We start from the raw sequence: 18,511 nt of genomic DNA, 5'->3' as shown, positions 1-18,511 counted from the left end.
TATATTCCTTTTCCTCTTGTGCCATTTATCACTTTTACATATTTACAATTATTTGGTGTGCTCATCTCTTATTAAATTACAAACTTCTCAAGGATAGGAAATTCAGCCTCCCAAGAAACAGATACCATATTTTGCCCCAGTAGACACCTAGGAAATTCTTTGGGAGTAATGAAATGAATAACATTACAGGGAGCCCATTTTAAAAATAATTGGGACCCAGGAATTGATGGTGACTCTCCTGAAACAAAGGTCTAGATGAATTGCAGAAAGGGGAAGAGAGGAGGGAAAAAGACTTGTTGGAAGTGTCAGGAGCAAGCACAGAGGCTTTTTCTCTCACGGGTGATAGCAAATTTCTTAATGGAAGATGATCCCAATCAATAGAGCCAGACAGCTGATTTATGTAATGGAATCACACTGAAGGAGTGGTCTTCCCCTGCAGAGCCATGTGAAAGGGGAAAAGGGTTACTAGGCTAGGGAGACCAGCGGACTCCACAAGTGTATCTGCTGGTGTTCATAAATATGTTGCCCATCAACAAACCACAGGAGAGCTCCAGAGAGCAGCCTCCTTGAGCCTGGATGCTGGAGAGTGACGGTGGGGCTGGTGCGGCTGCTGTATTTTGGCTGCTGCTGCCGCTGCTGCCATTGGGCAGATACCGCAGTGAGGGGTCTGACCGCGCTGAGTGCTCTCAAGAGCCTGGGTCTGGCCAGGAGCGAGAAGTTGAGAGTGAGGGTTGGGAGGTGGGCAGGACTCACCAAGGAGCTGCAAACCAAAATAAGAAATCTAGGGAGCAGAAGGAGAAAAGAGAGTGAGCTGGAGCCAAGACCTCAGGCCAAGTGGAACTGGAGGAAATGTCATCATTGGTAAAGGAGGACTTGGAGAAGAAACTGTTTAAGCCACTCTCACAGAATCTGTACGAGTTTATTGAAATAGAGTTCTCGGTCCAGGACAGGTATTACCTCTGTGTGTCAGGTAATCTGTTCTTTCTGTTATCATTTCAAAATGTAAATAACCCTGAGAGGCTTAGGTGATAGAGGGGCATTTGAGGGTGTTTACTTTCTACACAGTAACAGCCCATGTATCTTCTTGTGATAGAATTTAACTATGCCAAGATAAAGAATTTGGATTTTACAGCATTTTTGTAAGTGCTAAAATGTAAGGCAAAATGTATTGTATTAGTATTTTGGTTAATTGTTCAGAAATGAAACTGGGTATGTGCTTTTTCTGATCTGATTAGTCTCCAATCTTTTATTCAATTCACTTGCATGGCAAACAGTTTTATTTGTGTACGAGCTCATTTTAAAAAATTCAACAGAAAGCTCTCTGAATATTTTTAAACATATTGGATAACTGAGTTATACGGCTCTATTTCCAACCAGTCTGGAAACCAGCATTCTCTCTTTTCATGCTGGGAAAGAAAAAAAAAGACCTAAGATTTTCTTCTGAGGTTTATTTAGACTTCCTGGTGGGTTATTTTGAAAAGAGAAATGATCTTTTAAAAATTCTTTCTCACAGTATGCTCACAGAAACAATATTTTAATGGTAGAAATTAGTTCATGAAGATGGAACTTTAAGGAAATGTTCTCTAAACTATTCAACTAAAATATTTTTCCTCGTGTTTTAAACATTCATGAAAATTGTCCAAAGGTAGGTATAAGCTTTTTCACTTAATTATGATTTACCTAACCTGTAATTATTGTGCTGAACTTAGACAAAAATGTTTGTGCCACTATTGAATTTAATATACAGCATTTTCTTTTTTTAATCCATGATTTTTAATAGTTTTCAGGGGCTTAAGGAAAGAGATTAGAAAATCTAACTTTCATTGTACACTTTGCTTTTCAAGGCACACAGTTCAACATTTTCAGAAAGTCTATTATACTTCCCTTCCTGATACTTTGCTTAAAAGAACTTGCAAAAGTTGTCAAGAGAGAGTACTGTAAGAAAAGTAGAACATCTTTAAAGAAAGTGCTAAGAACGCTTTAAAATCCTATCATTTCTAACAGGTATACTAATATTTACTTAATAATAAGAATAATAAGATTTATCTTATACTTTACCTAGTATATTTTGCCAAATAAAAAGTGTGAGGCTTGGCATACCAGCCAGGTACAAAACTTCCTCAGTCCAGGAAAAAGAAAGTCAAATTATGGAAAAAGATCAAATGAAAAAATTTTAGAAACTGCATTATATTCAAACCATCAGATCACTATATCTTAAAATATTTTGACCTACTGTATTAGAGAAAATGCTTATTCCAACGTTAAAATTTAATAGTTAATTTTATTCCTATTGAAATTCTTTATAAAGCTAATTACTCATCATGTAACATTATAGTATATACACATTGTTTTAAATCCTATGAAAATAAAGCAATCATAATAATGTTTATGTATTTACCAGGAATGATTTAAATCTAATTTACTAGATGTATCTTAATGCCCCCCTCCAACAATATAATTAACTAAACTTGTTCTATCTGGCATGGGGAAAAAAACACTCCTAGAATTAAATTTTTGGAAATGGATGTAATTTTTCTTCCCAGTGTCCTCAAGTTCTGAGAAAGACACTGTGGGCTGGGGTCACCTGCTGTCTTTTTTCATAAATAACATGAATCCTTTTAATCAAGATTGGTTAAAAGGTGTTGGCATTGTTAACATGTGCAAAGGAAACCTCTTTAGGGGTCAAAGTTTTCACCTGAAAAATAATCAAATAAAGTAAGTGATCACTTTCATTAGTAAAATTCAATGATTCTCTTATGTAAGAAGGGAAAACCAAGATTGTCTCAGAGGTGAGGAAGAGGAGATGGTATTGTGATATTCCAGGTAAAAGTTAACATTAAAATTAATTTTCATTCATCAGTTTCATGACTCTCCTCTGTATCACGTCCATCAATTTGAGAGCACTTTTCCAAATGTAGCATCTCTTTATGACCATCTCAAATGCATTTAGACAGAACAGTAATTTAAAGTCAGAGTGATTCTTGCTAGTGCTAAACCTTTGGCTGTGCTTTACTCAGAAAATAACTCCATTGAGAGGAATCAGACAGGCCATATCTCAGTTGTGGAGGCAGATAACTCCAGATTTTGAAAGTTGGCCACCTTCTGGGAGTAGAGAGACACAGTTATGATTTCCTCTTTATAGCCTCTAATCCAGCAGTTCTAAATTTGTGAGAGCCAAGAGTCTAGGGTAGTTAAATCCCATTATACATTTCTCAGAATAAAGAAGGTATGTTTAAATAAATTACACTTTCTGTTTATCTGATCTGAGTCTGTCTTTTGCAGGGGTCTCCCAGCCAGGTGATTGCAATTTGCTGTTACCTGGATACTTTACTTTGTCAAGGTCAAAAAACAAACATTACAAATTTCTCTCCCTCCCTGTAGTTTGCTAGGACTTACCTTGGGAATTTCATGGCACCTCAGGGTTTACATGGTCATTTTCTCTTGGAATTGGCTTCACCTAACCCAGAATGTCATATCCTTGGAGTTAAAAGCAGCATTTTCTTATGAAGGAGGGAGGGGCTCTATCATGTGCGAGAACAAAAAGAGGCAGGTCACTTGTGCCATGATGAGAATGCAAATGAGTTAAGGAAATTCTGAAAGATTTGAAATTGCATAGAAAGCATTACCCATAATTGGATGGGAAGTAGCATTGCATGGTGGGATAGACCTTGGAATGCTAGGAGTCAGACAGAGCTGGAGTGAAATGACTGAACTTTGCCCACCTGCCAGCTATGAAATAAGGGGCAACACTATTACTTATTCAATTTAATATTCAGTTAATATTCAATAACATCTACATTTGCACATGGACTTTCCTGGTGGCTCAGTGGTATAGAACCCACCTGCCAATGTAGAAGACGGGTTCGATACCTGGGTTAGGAAGATCCCCCGAAGGAGGAAATGGCAACTCACTCCAGTATTCTTGGGAAAATCCATGGACAGACAAGACTGGCAGGCTGCAGTTCACAGGGTCGCAAAAGAATTGGACACAACTTAACAATTAAACAACAACATTTGCACATAGTGTTCTCTCTTTTTAAAAATTTTATTTTTAATTAGAAGATAATTACTTTACAATGTTGTATTGGTTTCTGCTATACAACAATGTGCGGAGAAGGCAATGGCACCCCACTCCAGTACTCTTGCCTAGAAAATCCCATGGACGGAGGAGCCTGGTGGGCTGCAGTCCATGGGGTCATAAAGAGTCAGACACGACTGAGCGACTTCACTTTCCCTTTTCACTTTCATGCATTGGAGAAGGAAATGGCAACCCACTCCAGTGTTCTTGCCTGTAGAATCCCAGGGATGGGGGAGCCTGGTGGGCTGCCATCTATGGGGTTGCACAGAGTCTGACATGACTGAAGTGACTTAGCAGCAGCATACAACAATGTGAATCAGCCATAAGTATACATGTATCCCCTCCCTTGTGAACCTCCCTCCCACCCCCCTATTCCACCCCTCTAGATCCTCACAGAGCATGGAGGTGATGCTCTCTTCTTAAATCCTAACTAGGAAAAAAGCAAACTTGATAAATTATATTCCAAATAAATAAAAGGTAGGGTTATATTGTTAAAATATATAGGAAAAAAAGTATTGTGAAAACATATGCTTAGATGTAGAAATATAGTATATACTGTAAATAAATATTTATAATAAAAATAAAATATAAAGTAAATACATAGATATATATTTATGTTATATAGTTTATAAATAAATTATATACATATTGCAATACAGAGTATTTTTTAAGTATTCACATATATTTTGAAAAATATTCTCCATAGATAATTAATTTGAAAATAAACAGTATTTGCTAGAATTATGAAAACAGTACACATAAATTCTCCATACATATTACATTTTGATGTCAAAAAGAACTTCTCTGTGCATCAGAGAATTGAATAATTTTGTCAAATCATTTATAATATTAACAACAAGAGTTTCAAATAAGAATGTCAACAGGAAAAATAAAATACTAAAGACTAGGTGTTTTATGAAGCACAAACATTAATTTCTCATATTCCTGGAGGCTGGGAAATCCAAAACCATGGTGCTTGCAGGTTCTGTGTCTGGTGAGGATCTTTGTCCTCACTGACCCCTGTTTTCTCCCTGTGACCTCGCAGGGCAGAAAGGGCAAGAGAGCTCTCTGGGGTCTTTTTATAAGGGTATTAATCCCAATAATACCTTCCAAAGACCCCACCTCCTAATACCATAGACTTGACTTAAGGGTTAGATTTCAACACAGGAATTAGAGGGAATAAACATTAAATCTGTAGTATCCAGTTATTACCCCCAAATCAATCTGATTAAAATATTTCTAGATAATTTTTTTGAAAGCTATCTTTTTATTAAATCAATAATAACATTCTCAACAATCCCAAGACATAACTAATACATTAAAACATTTTCAGTGAGGCTTCTTGTCTTTAATATCTCACGGTAATTTCCCCCTATTACTTAATTTCAATGATGAAAGCAGTTATATAACTCTAGGATTATGAAATGATGGTAGTTTATGTGTTTAAAATATTTCTGTGCAGCTTACTTACAAGCTGCTTTTTTTCCTCTTATCTGCCAAATTATATTGGATCATTGGCCAATTTCTTTCCACTTAGCCTCCTGAATGACACTTTTACCATGAGTGACTATTTTACTATGATAATAGAGGCAATTATTAACAACAATGTTTATTACAAAATTAAAAGTGAAAATCAATGGTTGGCATGAGGTTAAGATGGTTATTCTGAAAATGCTAACTAAAATAATGACATTGAAGTAGGTTCATTCTGAAATTCCCTGGGTCTATAGATATCACTAAATCATAATTGGGCAGTAATACATCTGATGTCACTAAAACCAACTGTGCAACATTCTAACTACACAAACACATTTCTGTTTTAAGACCATGTGATAAGTTGCCACTTTGCCACCACATTGATGTGGATATGGCCACTTAATTTTAGCTGGCAGCAGAGCTCAAGCATGGAGATGAGGGGTTGGGTCCACTCCAACCTGAGCAGACTTCTTCAGCTCTTGGCTAAAGACAATTCTTGGAACCTCCTTGACTACAGAGGAGATTGTTTTGCCAAATCAAGGAGGATGTACTGTCTCTGTGCTGCATCATTGTATCAAAAAGTTAACTTTTAAAGCATGATTGCTGTTTTCTTAGTTTGTAGTTAGTGAGACAATGATCACTAATGTAAGAAAACTTGATAACTAGTAGATCCTACCTTCTTATCTCTTTCTTCACTCCCTCCCTTAGACCCATCTTTGCAGCAATCCCCAACCTTTTTGCCACCAGGGATCATTTCGTGGAAGACAATTTTTCCATGGACTGGAGCAAAAGAGGGATGGTTTAGGGATGATTCAAGCACATCATATTTATTGTGCATGTTATTTCTTATTATGACATCAGATCCAACCTCACATCATCAGGCGTTAGATCCCAGGGGTTGGGGACCCCTGCTTTATAGAACTGCTGAAGAAAACTTTCTAAAATATAAAGTTCAGCTTGACTGTTTACTTAAAGTCTTCAGTGACAACACAACCCCCTGTAAATCTCCCCACATATATAACTTCAGGATGATATTTGAACTCCTTAGCCTAGCATTCTAGACCATTCAGGAACCAGGTCCTGCCTTCCCGTTTCCTATATCTATTCCCCCTACACGTCATGCCAACAGTAGTAAATGCCTGTGAGGACTAGAAGATTCGAGGATCTTACGCTTTTGTGCACATGTTGTTTCAGCACTCCCTGTACCCCTTTATTCATTCTGCTAACTCCCACGGCCCTTTGCAACTCAGAAAACCTGTCAAGAAGCTCTCTCAGGCCTCCAGTGGGATGCAGATATCCCTTCCCCATGCTCCTATAAGACCTGTTCATTCCTCGTTCACAGGACTGTAATCATGTGTTTTCTTTCTGAAGTCCCACACTTTGTAATCTCAGTGGGAACATGATGGTGCCGCAGAGGAATACATTTTTTCAATGCCTAGCCCAGGACTTTGTACAAAAGGGGAACTCAGATATCAAATTAATGAACAAATCAGTGGGTCTGCAGTTAACGAGCTGGTTATCCTAACAGGTTGATGAGGCCATGAATTTGCTTCAGATGACATTTTTATACAGTATCCAGTTATTTCTCCCCATCCCCATCCTCTCCCACTTCCTAAGTAGCCAGTGAGACAGCTAGTGAGAACAAGAGTGTCATCACTTGATTCTGAGGTAGAGCCTTTGTCTGGACAGACAACAGCCTCTGAGAGCTTGTCCTTAGCAAGTATGACAGAGGCTACCATGTTTCCACGTCAACTCACCAACCAAATGGCTTCTTTTCTCCTCTCTTCCTTTCCTCTTCCCAAAGCTAACATCTACAACAGTGGAAGTAGATCTCTTTTAGGGCAGGAAAAGTAACACGAGCAGAAATCCACCAAGTTTTCATACAATTTCAGAAGACTCACAGATTCTGAATCAGTTTTCTTACCCAGGGTTAAAAACTTCCACTTAAAACCTTCCACTCTAGGTCCCCTCAGGACATGCCCCTCAATCACTCCTTTGTCCTCAAAATATGAAATCCCTCCTCTTCCAAACTCTTGGAATATGTGCTCTAAATCATAGTCTTTATTCTCTTCCTATTTCTTGTTCTAAACCCTACATAACATAGCAACTGGTACACAGTAGGCACTCAGTGTTAGCCAGTCCAGGAAGGAGGCTTCTGCAAGCTGTCTTCTACGCTCCCCATTATAGAGGAATTGCCCTCAGGGAGGAAATCAGTGATCTTCCCCAAGTCAGATTGAGTGCCAGAACTGAACTCTGCTTTTTACCCAACAAAGTGACTTCATGGGATTGTCTCCAAATCTTTGAAATTCTCTGTCCTTTTCATTTCTGTAGCATCTGTTGGGCTTATCTCTTTTTTGATGGCTCCTTCTTAGGCCTCTTGGCTGGCACCTTTTTTTTTTTTTTTTTTTTCTCTACTCCATCTCACCTTTTTCCTCTGCTTTTTTCCCTATAAACCTTGTCTTGGAAAACTGTCTACACAGAAAAGTCCTAAGTCCATATCTCCATTCCTAACTATCTCCATCTCCATATCTTCATCTCCTTCTCTTCCCAGATACTTTATGGATCTCATCTGTATGTCAAAAACTAAACTCACTATTCTGCCCAACCAGTCCACCCTCCATACTTTTGTATTTTGATTTCCATCAAGTGTTGTCAATGCCTCATTTAAAATCTTAATTAGATTTGCTACTTCTATTTTTACTGCTCACGTCTTATGCCTAGATTCTAACAACCTCATAAAACAAAACAAAGACAAAAACAATTACTATAAACTAGGCACTATCCTACATCATTTACATACTTTAATCTTTACACCCTGTGAGTTTGTATCACTCTGATGTTCACTTTACAACATGAGACAGCCGAGGTTTAATCTCTCTATGATTAAGTAATATGCTCAGACCACACTGTAAGAAGTGATGTCATGATTTGAATCCAGAATGTCTAATGCCAGAGCCCACTAAGATTTACTGCCTCTTCTATCAACCTCTAGTTCCTCTTTCTTTTCTTCTTCAATGTTCTTTGGCATCACTGATTCCAGAAAAATACTCCTCTAATGAGGTGCCACTGTATTAGTCTCTTGCTCAAGAAGGAAAGAGACTTAGTGAATGTGTGTTACTGTATGACCTTTCACTGAACTCCTGACACAGTGCCCCCTTAGATTTGTCAACCTGCTCAGACTCCCTTCTCTAGGAGACTGAGTTCAGGTCCATTGTGAACTCAAAGCTCAACTGATTGCCTTAATTTCAGTATCACCTGCACTTTCAGGGGATAACTAATCTCTTCACCAGCCCCAACTCTAGAGCCCCCAGTGTCCAGGCCAGACTCCCATCCTTCCCACCAGAGAGGGGACTCAACACCACAAGTCCACAATGGTTTATGTCACTTTTCAAAACATTTTCACAACCTGGTTAACCTTATCCTTCATCATGTCCTAACACCAATTAATCTATACAATCCACTGTCTCTAATCCTACCTGGTGAAGTTCAGGGTCAGTTGTCCTCTCAGTTGGTCATACTGTCCTTCACCTAGAAATGCCTTCAGTATCATCCCTGCCTTTCTGAAACTGGACTAATTTAAAAGCTCTATCTCCAACTCTATTTCTTCCATAATTCTTTTCTTAACTTTTCCAATCCTCTTTCTTCTAAGAACTCCTGTTGAGCATATACTCTGTTCCAAATTGCTGATCTATTACTGTGACTATATTGTAATATATTGTTTTCATCTTAACTAGGAAGCAATGCCAAAGTGATACTTTCTAGAACCAAAAGACAGTCTTCCTCAAAGACAAATTCCAATCTCATTCTGAGGAGACAGAACCAGCCTGCAACACTCCAAGTGACATCAACCATCTTGAAAGCTTAAGATATTCAATTCTCACTGCCACTCCTCTATGATATAATTGTGTACCTTCATAATACATATTTTATATGACATGTCTGTTAGCCTTTTCTCTTCAACAAAACCATAAGTTACCAGAGGGCAGGCAATCATTTATCCTCACTGGCAATCCTAACAGTTCTATCTGGCAAATTGTGGATACCTAGGAAATACTCCCTTGATAACTCACTGAGAACTTTCAATTCAGGAGTTCTAACACCAAATGCTGATTCTCCTAGTGTGTTCATATGAGACCAAACTCAACGATTTTAAGGCCAGAAAACTATTTCCCTTATGTCGTTCATATAAAGTAAGCAATGCTTTTCCCCACACCCTTCAAAGTATAGTACTAAAGTTTTTGCCTCAATGGCACATTTCAAATACTAGAAGTTTAGATACACTCTGGAGAAGATTAAAAACCTCAAACAATACCAAATAGGTTAGTAAAAGCTGTGTTGCAAGCAATCCTACATCCAAAATCTCAGAGCAACTTTAAAAGAAAGTGTGCATAATATTATTTGCATGCTCTCTCTTCCACAGTTGGTTGCTGGGTGAGCAGAATGATATACTTTCCTGACCTCATTTTCTTATATTGTCATAAATTAAAATTCCAACTTGTTCTGGTAAACACTTTGGCACTGACTGTATGCTCACGCTAAGCCTCTTATTTCCTGCCCTGAGTTGAACTCCATCCTCCACCACAAAGCTCAGAGCTGAAAGCATAGAGCTCAGTGTTCTATCTGACAGACATTACCGCGGCTGTATGTGACCACAAATGTAGCAAAAATAAAGTTAACACACTGATAGAACAGTGAGCAAATTTGAGGGAACATTCATGAAGCGTCAGATACCTCAGAGTTCACAACTAGGGTGCAGATAAAATGCATGTTCAAGTTCATTATATGAAAAGGAGCTACATAAATACAGAAAACTATGACTTGGTGAATAATTTATTATTTTGCAAGAGTCTATGTAAACGAAGTCTTTTTCTGTCCTACAGTGACCAAAAATGAAGAAGTAAAAATAATTATGGTGAAACACTACAGAATAGGTTTAGATGAAAAATATGAAGTAACCAAAAAGTGGTCTTTGAATGATCTGCAGATGATCGATGGAAAAGAAGCAGATACAGTAAGTGTTATGTTTTGTAAGGGAGCTATGGAATCAATATGCTGGAGATCTTGATGGTCAATATCCTACTTCATACATTTTTGACATATACTGAGTGTCAAGATGACATATTGTTCTTAAGTAGTACGGTTTAATCTACTGGGATGATCTACTGGTTTGTTTTTTATGTTTCTATGAGTTTAAATTTGAATTTTGTCTATTAGATTTAAAAGTGTCTTTCCCAAGTGGTTCCTAACAGGTAAAACACAATCTTCTAGTCTGTTTTGAAACTTTAAATATCTGACACTTTCACACCACTCTCTCCCGATCCCAACTTCCTCCACAAGTTGTGGGAATTCCTTTCCTCACCTTCTTCAGATTTTACTGCCAGTTAGCCACTTGATCCTCCAGAAGGACTGATAACTCTAGGAAATCCTACAGCCTCAGTGTTGAAAGTAGGGAAAGAGAGTGTAATCTCTCCCGTGACCACTTGAAAGTGGTTCTCCCAGTCTCTCCTTAAATTCTACTGATGGAAAACTCATTACCACATGAAGAAGTCCATTCTATTTCTGAATTGCCATCCTTTATCTTTACATGTCCTACTTATGTTTTATTATTTTTTATATTTATTTGGCTGTGCCAGGGCTTAGTTGCAGCATGTGGGATCTAGCTCCCTAACCAGGGATGGAACCCGGGCCCCCTGTGTTGGGAGCATGGAGTCTTAGCCACTGGACCACCAGGGAAGAAGTCCTTCCCTACTTATATCTAACCCAAATCTGCTTCACTATGACATCCACCCATCAGTTCTAGTTTTGCCATTTGGTACAACCAGAACAAACCAACCCTGCTTTCACATAGCAGCCTTTCCAATATTTGAAGCCAATTATAAGGTTCCCTCAAGTCTTCTCTTTTCTGGGTTAAATGTAACCATTCATTCTTTAAATGATATTCATATGAAAATTAAATAAGATAATATGACAGGACCATACAAACACTAAGAGGGAATAGCACTGTTGTTATTTTATGCAGTGACATTGCTACAACACCTTCCACTATGCTATTTTCTCTCCTCTGAAATGCTTGTTTCTCCAGAATTAAATACAATACTTTGGAGTTAGTGTGACCTGTAATTCCTTTGATCTGAATTCTTATTTCTATTAAACACTCAACTGAGCCCTCGGATCTTTTGGGCGTGAATTGCCTCTTAACCTGATCTGCCATACCCTCTATGTACCTAGGATAAAATGTAAATAAAGGCCCTTGATCATCTGGCTCCTTCATCTCTGGTTATTCTCCCTAAAACTTTATAGAGTGAAAGTACCGACTCTCGGGGCTTAGAATGCCAGTCACCTCCATCCCTCACCCCATTCTTAGATTCTCCTTGAAGTAAAGTCCTACTCACGTCCCCCAGCCCTACAACCCCATTGCGTTATGGATGTAAATAATCCAACAAACTGCAGCTGTTGGCTTACTCTGTCTCCCCTCTGAATAAAAAACTGCAACCCTTACTTTTCATCTTCTATTGTAGCCTTCTGCCTAACACATATTAGGGACTCAAATACTTCTGATATCGTTGGATGAATTAGAATTGAAGCTCATTTATTCTTCATCCTATTCAATGTCATACTCTTAGTTTGGTCTATTGTTCCCACCTATCAAACCTTCTAATATTTTGATTCATTAACCTTCACTGTAGTATGGTGCAGGTTTAATTTGCACAACATTTAGCACTTCATTCAAGTCCGTAATAAAAATGATGAAGCAGGCACACCTAAGAATACCTTTGGGTAATGACGGGTTATCATGACTACTACTATTATTACCATTACTAGTAGTACTGCTACATGCTACCATCTCACACTTAGTAAACGGTTATCAGATGACAGGGACCAAAAAAGCTCTTTCTAGATATAATTTCATATAATTGTCACAACCCATGAACTAGATTCTAGCATTACTCCTGATTTACAGATGAGGAACATGAGACATGAAGAGATTAACTGACTTGCCCAAGGTCAAATACCTACTTTAGTGATGGAGGTGGATTTTTACCTCCAAATCTATTAATTCATTTTCTTTGGACTTGTTGTTTACCATTTGTACAAATTTTTATATTTGTTTATTCACTGAGAATTTATGGTATATTAGGTCTTGCTAAGCTCTGATGATAAGTGGCAAGTTAGATGGACACAAGCACTTAATTCTGCCTCACTTATCTAGTCTGAATATCAAAATTTTACCCTTAAGATCTTTACTGAAATCAATACATGTTATCTGCTGTTATCTTCCAGGAATCCTGTTTTTAAAATTTGGTATATTTGACAGGACTTCTTGGTGAAAGTATGCTGGATTTCATTACTTTCTTTCCTAAGTAATCACATAGCATTTTTTCTGGCAAGACATTCTACCTAAACATTCAACACTTTAGGAAATAAATATTTTTGGCATGTCAATATGCTGGAACATTACATGGCCATTAAAAATCATGTTTCCAAAAGAATACCTCAGAACACAATTGTTCGTCATTTACTACGTCTTGTAAAAGTCACCTGATACAAAACTCTTCTATAGTATTATCTTGTTCTACATATTTAATCTATCATAGTATCAAAAACTTCAAAGCTGAACCTCAAATTTTAACACAAAAATATATAGATGTGTTTATATGCATATATGAAACTAACCAGTACTTTAGCAATAATTATCTTTGTATGAAAAGATTATTATAATTTTTAAATTATTATCTTCTTTCTACTTTTATGTATTTGCCAAAAGTTCTGTGTTGCATTGAATTTTATCAGAAATCAATGTCAATTTCATTAATATGTAGTTTTAGGAATTAACCATTCCCATTTATTTATTTATTTATTTTTACCATTTTCTTCTTTTGTTATAAGTCCTCAAATATTTACTGATGTCATAATTATTTTCTACGAGCTTGGTCAGTGCCCAGGAATGTATTAATCAAGACTGTCAACTCAGATACACTGGAAGCAACTAAGTCTGCTCTATTTTATCCTCAACTTTCTGGCATTTAATTTCATCTTTATGTTGTTGATTCTTCCCTTTCACATTTGAAGATCATTATCTTTCATAGTGAACTAGATAGATACAAAAGAGAAGTTGAACATTTTTAATTTTCTCATCTCTTCAGGACCTAAAATATTAAACTGTCAGAAGAAAACCTGTAATATCCAAAGTGTAGTTCTTTTAAATATTTCTTTCCTGTGGATGAAGTAAAAATATCTCAATTGTTCTGGGAATTTCCACTTCTCTTCCCTCTTGTAATTGAATCCTCAGGAGTCAGCATTTATTATATTTTTCTCAATAGCAATGATACAGTTTTAAAGAGAGCTAGTTCAAGCCAGAAAGTTGTCAACTTTAAAATGGAATGGAATTGAAACTGAAGTCAATTTATGTTGCAGAAATCAAAATGATGGGGGACTTGGAGACTGTTGTGGTGCAACAGGAGAGAGGATGATGTAGCAAGAAATGGGGCTGGGCTGACTGAGAGCTTGGCTCTCATCTTGGCTCTGCCGATAGCTACATGTGTGACCTGCGCTATAACCCTCTGGAAACTTATCATTCACAAGAAGAATTGATGCTTTTGAACTGTGGTGTTGGAGAAGACTCTTGAGAGTCCCTTGGACTGCAAGGAGATCCAACCAGGCCATTCTGAAGGGGATCAGCCCTGGGATTTCTTTGGAAGGAATGATGCTAAAGCTGAAACTCCAGTACTTTGGCCACCTCATGTGAAGAGTTGACTCATTGGAAAAGACTCTGATGCTGGGAGGGATTGGGGGCAGGAGGAGAAGGGGACGACAGAGGATGAGATGGCTGGATGGCATCACTGACTCGATGGACATGAGTCTGAGTCAACTCCGGGAGTTGGTGATGGACAGGGAGGCCTGGCATTCTGCAATTCATGGGGTTGCAAAGAGTCGGACATGACTGAGTGATTGATCTGATCTGATTTGATCTGATATTATAATCTATTATAAACAAGAGATTACAGGATGAACTATGAGATTCCCTTTTAGCTCTATCACAAGAAAGAAAGAGAGAGAAAGGGGAAGAGGGAGAGAGGAAGGAAGGAAGCAGGGAAGGAAAGGGAGGGATGGACAGATGTGTATTCTGTGTTCATGCCTGCTTGAAGTGAAGTCGCTTAGTCGTGTCCGACTCTTTGCGACCCCATGGACTGTAGCCTACCAGACTCCTCGGTTCATGGGATTTTGCAGGCAAGAATACTGGAGTGGGTTGCCATTTCCTTCTCCAGGGGATCTTTCCGACCCAGGGATCAAACCCAGGTCTCCTGCATTGTAGGCAGACACTTTACCGTCTGAGCTAGCAGGAAAGCCCCATTATTAGGCTAATGGAAAAACTTAATCCTCTGCAAATATTTCAAAAACATAAAGCATATTTTCTACATGACAAGGAGCAAATGGTTCTGTGAGGAAACTACATAAGAAGTGTGATTAGTATCTGGTGATGGAATGGGTGTGATTTCCTTTTGTTGAGATTCTCTGCACAAGTGTCTTTCAACTGGCAATTATGACAGTTAGGAAACATTTTGCAAGATGTGAGTTGGGGAAATGCGCTTAAAATCACATCACTCTTCTACATTCTTTAAATATTGCTTTGTTTTTAAAAAATTGTAATAGTGCAAAGCAAGGTGGTATTCCCACCAGTATCATAACCTCTGGTGGCAGATCTGGGAAAAGGAACCATCATTCATTAAGCTCATTAAGCTCCATCCTAGTGTCACAGTTGATATGATTAACCTCATGTAAACTTCATAGCAATCCCATCTAAACGTGAAGGCCCAATCTGATAAGGATCTTGCCCATGGTTATATCAGTGTCAAAACAGTGGTCTAACTTTAAAACCCTTGTTCTTTTTCCTGCCTTCTGCAAGAATTTTCCTATTAAAAAAAATTACAATATATAAATTGTTTATAAACTTTACACACTATACAGTAACACATTATTAATACTGTTGTTTGGTTTTGTCTCTGCTTCCTTATCATTTAGGACAACGTTTACCTCCACTTCACTTTTTCCCTTGTGTTCAATTAGTAAAGAATTTGCCTGCTATGTGCAAGACCTGGGTTCAATCCCCAGGTTGGGAAGATACCCTGGAGAAGGGAACAGCTACCCAATCCAGTATTCTGGCCTGGAGAATTCCATGGAATGTATAGTCCATGGGGTCCCAAAGAGTCAGACACGGCTGAGAGAACTTCACTTTCACTTCACTTTCAGCTCAGTTCAACATGTGTTTGTTGAGAAATTTATTGTTGTCATGGATAAGCACCAGGAACACGAAAGATAAATGATTCAAAAACTCTGCCCTCAAGGAGAGTTAGAAGTTAGGCAGATAATGAATTTGAAAGCATTTTGTAAATTGAAAAAGCACTTCATAAATGCAAGGTATTGTTATTACTACTATTAGTAACAGTAGCAGTTATTATTATTTTACCATGTAGACCTAGATCAGATTTGATGCCTACTTTTCCCCAAAACATCTCCACTAGAAGTACAGAGCCTAACTCAATCCAATGAGTCAGTGTCAAATTGTCAGTTTCAGTCAAATGATTTAATGAACCTTGTCATTAACTTTAAAAGTAATTCCTTGCTATTAACTTCAAAGCCAGCAAGTTGGTGACCTGCCTACCTGCTGCCTGCCTGCTAAGTCGCTCCAGTTGTTTCCGACTCTGTGCAACCCTATGGACTGTAGCCTGCCAGGTTTCTCTGTCCATGGGATTCTCCAGGCAAGAATACTGGACTGGGTTACCATTCCCTTCTCCAGGGGATCTTCCTGACCCAGGGATCAAACCGCATCTCTTGCTTTCACAGGCGGGCTCTTTACCACTAGCACCACCTGGAAAGTTAGAGACTTAGCAAGTATGCATGCATGTATGCCAAATGCTGATTCTGTATTTCCCCCTTCTATCACTGAAATAGCAAAAAGGACCAACTTGCTAGTTGAGAAAAGGTTTCTCCTTTTCTCCCCTGTGGAAGTCTGCTAAGTGGGTTTATTATTCTCCAGCCCCTCCATCCTCTCCAATTCACTACCCTGGAAAGATTTGATAACTACACATTCTAACATATGTTTTATTTGCATATTTAAAAATCAAAGATGCTTCAAAATGATCTTTATTATTGTTATTCTTTTTAGAAGCAATATGTTTGAACCAGATAGCTTTGGAAAGCTCATTTCTAAATTTTTTGAAATATGTTTGATATCTTACAATCAATAAGCATACAAAAGAATATGAGAGAATCCAGGAAATCTAGCTACTTTCTTAGCTACAAACAAAATCTTGGCTCTCTTTTTCTTCTAGGACAATCCATTCTTTGATCTGCACTTCAAGAAAGTGTACAGTTTGGAAGCATATAGTTGTGCTTCGAAATATGCCTTTGCTCGGACTGTAAACAAGCTGAATCATGCATACCTCAAGAAGGACTTACAGATCGTGAACTTTGATTCTACTTACATTAATGATGATTCCATTTGGTCCTCCAACAACAAGGATTGCTTGGTCCTTATGAGAATATGCTTCTATGCCTTCAATTTAGTGTGCTTGTCCCTGTGTCCTCTGCCGCTCTGAATACATATACTATGTTCCTTCATCAGTGTTCTATGAAAATGGTTCCCTAAGTAAATATTGATAGTCATAATTTTGTTTTTTCCCTTTATCGGTGACTATTATTTATATGAAAATAAAGTGATGCTTTGTGAATTGTCGTGAAATGTGCTTTAATGCAGTCATTCAATATTTGGGACTCTTGCCTATGTGTTCTTTGGTAACTTTGGAAGGAGTTAGATGGTGTTGCCTAAATTAGTATTCTACGAAGGGGTATCAAGAAGTATCTTGAAAGACCAAAATAAGTAGAAATGCATTCAATGTTCGTGGATAGGAAGATTTAATATTGTCAAGATGTCAATACTACCCAAAGCAACCTGCAGATCAGTATAATCCCTATCAAAATTTCAATGATTTTTTTTGCAGAAATGGAAAAGTCAATCCTCAAATTCATATGGAGTTACAAGGGGCCCAACATATCCAAACAATCTTGAAAAAGAAGTACAAAGTTAGAGGACTTACCTCTCCCAGTTTTAAAACTTGCTACAAAGGTACAGTGATCAAAGCAATATAGTACTGGCATAAGGACAGATATATAGACCAACGGAATAGAATTGAGAGTTCAGAAAAACTCTTACCTCCATGGTCAACTGAGTTTTGACTAGGGTATCAAGTTCATTCAAAGGAAAAAAAGACAAATCTCTTCAACAAATGGTGCTGGGGCAAAACTGGATATCTACATGCAAAAGAAAGAAACTAAACTCCTATCTTACACTTTAAACATCCTTAAAATGGATTAAAGATTTGACTGTAAAACATGAGAGCATAAAACTTCTAGAAGAAAACATAGGAGGAAAACTTTAGAACCTTGGATTTGGCAATGGATTTTATGACATCACAATGAACAACAAAAGAAAACAGATAAATTGGACTTCAACAGAGTTCCTTTTGCATTAAAGAACATTATTAAGAAAGTGAAAAACAAACCTACAGAATGAAAGAAATTATTTACAAGTTATATATCTGATAAGAATCTGATACAAAGAATTCCTACAACTCAGTAACAAAAAGACAAATAACCCAATTTAAAAATAGACAGGAAATGCGAATAGATATTTCTGCAAAGAGGTACAATAAGCACAAGAAAAAAAAACTCAGCATTATTATTCATTAGAGAAATGTAAATAAAAACCAAAATGAGATACCACTTCACCACTACTAGAATACCTATTAAAAAAAAATACAGAAAACAAGAAGTGTTGGGAAAGGTGTGGAGAAATTGAAATTCTCTTACATTGCTTGTGGGAATGTAAAATGCTATAGCCATGGTGGAAAACAATTTGCCTTTTCCTCAAAAAGCAAAACACATAATTACTAAACAACC

General features: G+C 37.6%; 1 protein-coding gene across 2 annotated transcripts; it reads left to right on the top strand.

Annotated features, from left to right (window-relative positions):
• The first annotated feature begins 222 nt into the window (after positions 1 to 222).
• EXOC1L (exocyst complex component 1 like) lies at positions 223 to 17,294 on the top strand. Of its 2 annotated transcripts, XM_044945870.1 has the most exons (4): positions 857 to 970; positions 1,514 to 1,645; positions 10,435 to 10,565; positions 16,885 to 17,294. In XM_044945870.1, the coding sequence occupies exons 3-4, from the start codon at positions 10,464 to 10,466 to the stop codon at positions 17,149 to 17,151; spliced, it is 369 nt and encodes a 122-aa protein (XP_044801805.1). In that variant the 5' UTR covers positions 857 to 970; positions 1,514 to 1,645; positions 10,435 to 10,463; the 3' UTR covers positions 17,152 to 17,294. The 2 variants fall into 2 exon arrangements, with proteins under 2 accessions (XP_025145824.1, XP_044801805.1); XM_025290039.2 differs by lacking the exon at positions 1,514 to 1,645 and having other exon boundaries at positions 223 to 970.
• Positions 17,295 to 18,511: the final 1,217 nt, after the last annotated feature.

This window comes from Bubalus bubalis, chromosome 7 (genome assembly GCF_019923935.1).
Source record: "Bubalus bubalis isolate 160015118507 breed Murrah chromosome 7, NDDB_SH_1, whole genome shotgun sequence".
In the NCBI taxonomy this organism is placed as follows: Eukaryota; Metazoa; Chordata; class Mammalia; order Artiodactyla; family Bovidae; genus Bubalus; species Bubalus bubalis.
Note: the sequence above shows the minus strand (reverse complement) of the source record. Positions and strands in the feature narration are given on the sequence as shown.

Coding starts and splice junctions, on each gene's coding strand:
- EXOC1L (XM_025290039.2), top strand. CDS start 850: ATGTCATCATTGGTAAAGGAGGACTTGGAGAAGAAACTGTTTAAGCCA. Junction 971..10,434: donor GTATTACCTCTGTGTGTCAG/GTAATCTGTTCT, acceptor TCTGTCCTACAG/TGACCAAAAATGAAGAAGTA. Junction 10,566..16,884: donor ATGGAAAAGAAGCAGATACA/GTAAGTGTTATG, acceptor TTTTTCTTCTAG/GACAATCCATTCTTTGATCT.